A 7,214-nucleotide genomic window follows, 5' to 3' on the forward strand; every position below is an offset into this window, starting at 1 on the left:
ACCGTATGAGGCACTGTATGGCAGAAAATGCAGGTCACCTATAGGCTGGTTCGATGTGGGTGAAACTAAGTTAATTGGCCCAGATCTGATTCAACAGGCAGTTGAGAAGGTGAAGCTTATTCAGGAACGATTATTGGCAGCTCAAAGTTGAAAGAAAGCATATGCTGACAACCGGCGTCGACCTTTAGGGTTCCAAGTGGATGACTGGGTATTCTTGAAGGTGTCACCTATGAAGGGCGTCATGAAATTCAGCAGAAAAGGGAAACTTAGTCCGAGATACATCGGGCCTTATCAGATTGTCCGTAAAGTAGGCAAGGTTGCCTATGAATTGGATCTACCAGCTGATTTAGATGCAGTACATCCGGTGTTCCACGTGTCTATGCTTCGTAAATTCGTTGGTGATCCTTCCAGAGTATTTCCTGTGCAGGACATCCAGGTGACCGAGGAGTTATCCTATGAGGAACAGACGGTGGCTATTTTAGATCATCAGGTAAGGAGGTTACGCACCAAAGATGTGGCATCTGTCAAAGTATTATGGTGCAACAACAACCGAGAAGAAATGACTTGGGAGGCGGAGGAAGAAATGAATAAAAAGTATCCTCAGTTATTTTCTGCACCCACAGGTAACTTAAGTTCCTTATTACCTATATTGGTTAGATAATAAATTATGTGAAACATCTGTATTTATAAACCTATAAGATCAATTTAACATTCGAGGACGAATGTTCAAAAAGGGGGGAAGAATGTTATAACCCATACTTTGCACCTAAGGACATGTTGGGAATACTTGTAACAAGTCAAGGGTAAGACGATGTTTGGTCTTGTTATATACAAGTTTCTATTGATTAAGTTGGGAGGTGGAATTATTGGAAAAGTTAAAGGGAAAAATTGAAATTACTTATGTGGAAATACCATAAAAGGTTAGGGGTAAAATTGGAATTTCACATGTAGAAATACCATAAAAGGTTAGGGGTAAAATTGGAATTTTACATATGGAAATACTATAAAAGGTTAAGGGCAAAGGTGGAATTTCAACTTGGAAATATTAGAAAAGGTGAGGGGCAAAATGGTAATTTCATATGAGAGCCTTTAAGTCATCTAAATCCTAGAGATTTGTAGACATTTTGAGAGAGTTGGAAGCAAGAAAACTTAAGGAAAAATTAGAGAAAAAATCGGCCAAGAGAGGGAGTAAATTAACCCTTAAAATTTCATCCCCAAGAATTATAATTTTCTAGTATTCCTACTAAATCAAGGGTGCTCTACAACATGGTGTAGTTGTTTTGGAAGTTTGGAGACTTGTTTAGTTGATTTGGAGATTTGGAGAAGTGAAAGAAAAGGTAAGAATTAATCTAATTTCTTTGTGTTATGAAGTTTGTTGATGTTGTAGTATGTGGAGGTGTGTGGAATTTATGAAAATATGGAAGTTTTCATGGTAATATGGTGCCATGTATACATGTTCTTATATGAGTAAGATTTACTCAATTTTTGTGTAGTATTTTGTGTAGTATTTTTGTGTAGTATTTGAATAGTAGTTATGATAGTTATTTGATGTTGAAGATGGAAGTTGGATGAAATTTATTAAAGTTGGAAATATGGGTTAGGTGATGTAATGGAAAAAAATTAAGTTTGTATAATTTGTTAGTTGTGGTTATGATTTTGAGAATATAAATGAAGTTTAAATGGTGTAAGTTGGTATTAAAATGGGTTGTAGCAATTATGTAATTTTAGTATGATATTATAAGAATATGGAGGTAATTATTAAAAGTATGGATTGTTGTTGTTGATTATGAAGTTGAAGAAAGAAAATGAATTATAATATTTTTGTTGTATTTATGGAATTTTTGAGTGAAATATGGAGTTGATAAAAATTGGATAGCTTACTTGGAATATTTTTCACTTATGTTGGAATGAGTTGGAATTAATTATGGATATGAGATATTCATATTTATTTGGAAATGCAAAGTTTGGTTGAAAGTTGTTGCACTAATTGGAAAATTACACCAATTTATGTTATGGTGTGTTTAAATTGATTATTGATGGAATTGGTATTGTTGTTGGCTTGGTTGTTGATATTGTGGCCGAGTTGTAATCTCGGGGTTGTCATATATATAGGAGAGATGCTGCCGAAATTTTTGTAGACAAGTATTGGAAAATTGAATTCTTAAAGTCTTATGAATAGTAATTGGTAAATGTGACCAATTGTAGATTTTGGAGGAAACGGGAATTGAACTTGGACAACCGTAAAAGGCCAAAAAGGTATGTAAAGCTTTATATTTTCTTCTCTTGGCATGTCCTAGATGTAATAGGAGTGAATATGAACCTTGGGGATCACTCTACTCTTCGGAATCGACGCTCGAAAATTTCCCTTTTCTATTCAATAGAATTGAATTAGGTAATTATGAATAGTTTTGGAAAAATTGTCTAAACTTCTAGATTTTACACAAATAAATTTTGAATACCTTGAAACTCTTCTAAATAATATTATGAAGTCTAACGCACGTGATTTGTATACGCCACTTAATTTGGCCGAGGTGGGCTCCACTATTCCAAATTTTTCTTCGTTATTGTATTTGAATTACGGTAGGTAGAATTTGAAAGAAACTCTTTGCTATGCTTCCTAATATTATATGAATAATTATTCTGTTAATTCTCATAATATATTTGGAAGTACGGAGATGATTCGGAAAATACTATTTTTACGTAGACTATTGTGATATTGGAAGTACTTGTACTATTATTATTATTCAAGTTTTCTTTTATGATTTGTTATCGAAATTATGCCATCGAGTCTGTATAAATATTTTGTAATTTAAATTGTATTTAGTTTCTCACTACTCCACTCGTGGATGCCTCAATGCTTCCTTCACTGAGCCTGGGCTAGGATATGTTTTCGTGCGTATTTCTCTGCATTGTTCGCCGTATCCCGACATGAGGGGGCATGTATGACATGTACATAGGGTGGTAAATATTATGCCACGGAGTTATGCTGTGCCATGTACATATATGTTTGTGATATGATATGATATGATTTGATATGGCCATCTGATATGATATGATTTATTACGGAGATATTCCCTACTCTGGTGTTATGCTGTGCCGTGGTGCCGATGATGGGAGGGAAACCACACTTTGTTCACCGAGTCCATAATGGGGCCGGATATGGCATATGTCTGTGCATATATGGTTTGAGATTTTGATAAGCATTTTGAAATTCTAAACGTTGATTTCATGTTTTGCATATACTATTTAGATTATGATTTTATATAGTACAGTGCATGCTTTACATATTCAGTATATTTTCCGTACTGACCCCCTTTCTTTGGGGGATGCGTTACATGCCCGCAGGTACCGACGTTCGTTTTGCTGAGCCGCCTGTTTAGGACATTTGTTGTGTTATTGACAGTGCTTCCTTGTTCGGAGCTTGTATTTTGGTACTGACTCTATCTCTGTATATTTGGATATGTTGGTCAGGGGTACGACGGGGCCCTGTCCCGTCTTATGACTATATTATCATCTGTAGAGGTCTGTAGACAGAGTTATGTTGTGGGTTTTATATATATGGTTTGGATTTTGTGTGTTTTGTGACGGTCTATCAATCCTCGTGCTTATATCTACTTTTATGATATATTTAGCAATTTCTACTAATCACTACATTTGTTTATTCGGATAAAAAAAAGCTAATTTGGGATTAGGGTACGTTTGGGTGCCCAACTCGGGCACCAATTGTGGCCTACGAGGTTGGGTCGTGACATAGCACCAACTATTCGCTCGCCTGGTCGTTCGTTTGGGTGTTAAGCTCATTTTCCTATTTTGGAGCTTTTATAATTTGAAAAATTAATTTCGATCATAATTTTAGGTAAACGACCTCAGAATGGAATTCTGACTATTCCATCAGCTCTGAAATGGCCAAATTAGGCTAGAAGCATAGTCAGCACCAGTATCGAGGTATTTGATGTAAGTTTGGGGTCATTTGACGCTTTAGCCTTTGAAATTTGGCCTAATATTGACTTTGGTCAACATTCTTGAAAAATACACTAAGATGAAAATTCAATCAACTTGGTTAGTTCTAAAATGTCGAGTTTGGTGTAGAACAACCATTCATTTATTTCTTGAGGCATTTTATCTAATCCCAAGGCCCGTTATGAAAATTGACTAAAAATTACACTTAGGTGTTGGACCCACTTTTCATTAAAATAACATGTATGGGGATTTTAAATGTTTCATTGAGTCCAGAACATCGAATTTGGAGGGGTAACATATCTCATTTGCGTGCACAGGATTTTGAATGAATTTTGAGTACCCCGTTAGGGATTTTGGTGCAATGTTGTTTTACCCTTCATGTTTGCAGGCAGAGAGACGCAATCACGGAGGCTAGGTGAACTGGTCTCCGAATTTGTGAGACCCTATTCATGTTCGTGGAGGGAAATTAGGTAAGCCTCCATGTTTGCAGTCTAGGGTACACGATCATGAAGCTTTGTCTCATTTCCCTTCACGTTCGTTGTCTCATTTCCCTTCACGTTCGCGGGACATCCTCTACATTCACGGAGGTATAGACCCTTTCCTTGTGCGATCGCAGGCCACTTAGGCCGCGTTTGTGAAGGTCAAATCCTTGGTCTTTTAATTAGAGACCAAGGACATTTTCAGGCATTTTTGGCATTTTAGAACCTTGATATCTCCCTCGTTTGTCAAACATATTGAGTGATTTCAAGTCCTGTTGTTCTGTAATTGTTAAGGCTTTGTGGGTTAGTGATTGGAAAGTGTCGGGGAGACTTAGTGTGAGGTATATTTGTGATATAACCTGCTACCATTGATGTATTCTTAGCCTAAAATGTAATTTTTGTTGCATGTTTGATTTGGGGCTCATTCGAGCCTCGAATTTTGTTCTATTTTGGAACACAAGTTTGGGGTAGCGTTTAGGATCTTTTGATGTAGTTAATTCTAAAATTATTAGAGCAGGCCCCACATTATTGTTTTTAACTCTAAAATTGGTCCATCTTTGTATTTGATAATTTTTATATTAAAACTATATTAACATTGTAATTCTATTTTTGATAGCGTGGTAGTGTTTTGAGGCCATATGGAATATAAAAGATCTGATTACTTGAGTTGGAGCACACGCGGTCAGCCTACACGTAGGCTATGACTTTTTTCTCCTTAGACTAAGCATGTTATAGCATTTGTATGATGATTTGTGTGAAATTGAGAGTGAGGGGGATTGGGTGTTTCTCATGCTGAATTACTAAAAACCATGTCTTAGGCTCTATTTTTAGAGAAATTCGGGTAATTCAAGCATGTCTCTTGTTATTGTTGATCATCCGTACCTTGTGGTTGGTATTGTGTTTTGGTTTATATCATTGGAAGCATGCTTGGCTTTAGTTTAGTGATTTCCATAGGCTTGCGTATTTTTGGAGTTGTTAGGCCTTGGAACTTCTCAAACATCGCTTCAGATGGCTTAGATCCTTGTAGACTGATATAGCAAACTTGAGTCTAATTGTCTAGGCTTTAGCTAGGAAGTAACACCACTCTTGGGACCTCTTATCCATAATTCCCTGATTTTGCCGATTCTGAATTATTTGATTCTTGGTTTGGAAATCTACTAGTTGATTTTGGTTGGATATGGTTTGGACTGGAGTAATTTATTAATGGCACTCGAATTGGGGATACTCCCCATGATGCTTAGTTAGTCGCAGATCCTATTCTAACCGATTCACCTCTATTTGTGGTTCAAGTCCCCAATTCACTTCACCGGATGTGGTTCAAGTTCTTGCCATGGTATTATAGTCTTGTTTCAAGTCCCTAGCTTTACTTAGCCATGGTTCAAGTCCACCGCTGTTTACAGCCTTGGCTCAAGTCCACAACTATCTTTCAGCCTTAGTTCAAGTCTATAGCTACTTTCACATCGGTTCATGTCATTATTTATATTATCACGTGGTTCAAGTCCATGATCCTCCTTATCCTTGGTTCAAGTCATTGGTTATTTCAAATCTCAATTCAAGTCCCAAATCCTCTTATATTCATTTGGTTTAAGTCCATAACTCTTTCATGCTCCGGGTTTAAAGCTTCAGGCTCTCAGAATGGTTCAGTTCAAGTCCATAGGAAATTATGACACTGTGGGTACTACATTATATTCCTTCATTTCTTTTCAGGCTTATAGGAGTCCGTTTGGGTTGTTTCTTTTAAACTTGTGCACGAGCGTATTCGTCGATTTCATGGGAGCCCGATAGATTTAGTTAGATTTTATCTTTCTCTTTGTGTGTGAGTACGCCTATGTACATATATATTTGATTTACTAATTCTTGTATCGTGGAGTGTTGTAGATTCTCATATTTCATATTACTTTTGCTTTTCTTGCTCAGTCGGCATATGATGCCTACTGGGTACCTATTATTTTGGTACTCATGCTACATTCTGCATCTATTTTTCTGATGCAGGTCTGAGCACCAGCTATCAATATTGATCTATAGCCAGTTGTAGTCTTGATCGAAGGCAAGGGTGAGCACACAACGGTTTGGATTTACCCGTCCCCCTTTGTATATATATTTATGACTTGTCTTTTACTTTTTAAGATAACCTTGTTTTTGTAGTCCATTTTTGAGACATGTACTCATTTTGTTAGTAGTTCTTTACATGTGAAATCCAAGTTTTGGGAGAAAGTTTTTATTTGTATTTGGTCTGCTTCCGTTCATTCATATGTGTTTCTGTTATTTTATTACTGTTTTTAGTTTGAATGTTGGTCTTCTACCCTTACATCCTATTACCCACAATTTCGGGATATGGGTTGGCTTGCCTATTGGTGGGTCGTAGTAGGTGTCATTATGATTCAATGATTCAGTTCTTGACATATTAACTTTCAAAAATTTATTTTTACAACATCCCATCAAATGATTTCTTAAATGTCTTGTCCCATCCCCCTTTCCTGTAGTTTAATGATTCATAATATGTTTATATTTTTTTACAAATTGCTTGAATTTTATCTTCAGTTTGAGTCATAAATTATCACACAACAGATTGTTTTTCTACATTCATACTTAGTCTTAGCGCTAGAAAGATGTACAGGGGGAGGGGGAGGGAGAGCAGGAGCGGGGAGTTCAGTAACTAGACTAGTAGTCTTAAGTGACTCTGTTTCATCATCGTCATCAGTATCATTATCTTTATTATCAAAATTATCACCATCATCTAGTCATTCATTAAAAACCTTCTTTCTAAATATTCAA

The 7,214-nt window shown here is 36.3% G+C and overlaps 1 protein-coding gene across 1 annotated transcript; it reads left to right on the forward strand.

The window, feature by feature from the left end:
* The first annotated feature begins 241 nt into the window (after positions 1 to 241).
* Positions 242 to 6,474, forward strand: LOC129869741 (uncharacterized). The gene is made up of 3 exons (XM_055944370.1): positions 242 to 623; positions 4,349 to 4,430; positions 6,432 to 6,474. The coding sequence occupies exons 1-3, from the start codon at positions 242 to 244 to the stop codon at positions 6,472 to 6,474; spliced, it is 507 nt and encodes a 168-aa protein (XP_055800345.1).
* Positions 6,475 to 7,214: the final 740 nt, after the last annotated feature.

The sequence above is a fragment of the Solanum dulcamara genome, chromosome 10 (genome assembly GCF_947179165.1).
Source record: "Solanum dulcamara chromosome 10, daSolDulc1.2, whole genome shotgun sequence".
Taxonomy (NCBI): domain Eukaryota; kingdom Viridiplantae; phylum Streptophyta; class Magnoliopsida; order Solanales; family Solanaceae; genus Solanum; species Solanum dulcamara.

Coding starts and splice junctions, on each gene's coding strand:
- LOC129869741 (XM_055944370.1), top strand. CDS start 242: ATGAAATTCAGCAGAAAAGGGAAACTTAGTCCGAGATACATCGGGCCT. Junction 624..4,348: donor GTTATTTTCTGCACCCACAG/GTAACTTAAGTT, acceptor TCATGTTTGCAG/GCAGAGAGACGCAATCACGG. Junction 4,431..6,431: donor TGTTCGTGGAGGGAAATTAG/GTAAGCCTCCAT, acceptor TTTCTGATGCAG/GTCTGAGCACCAGCTATCAA.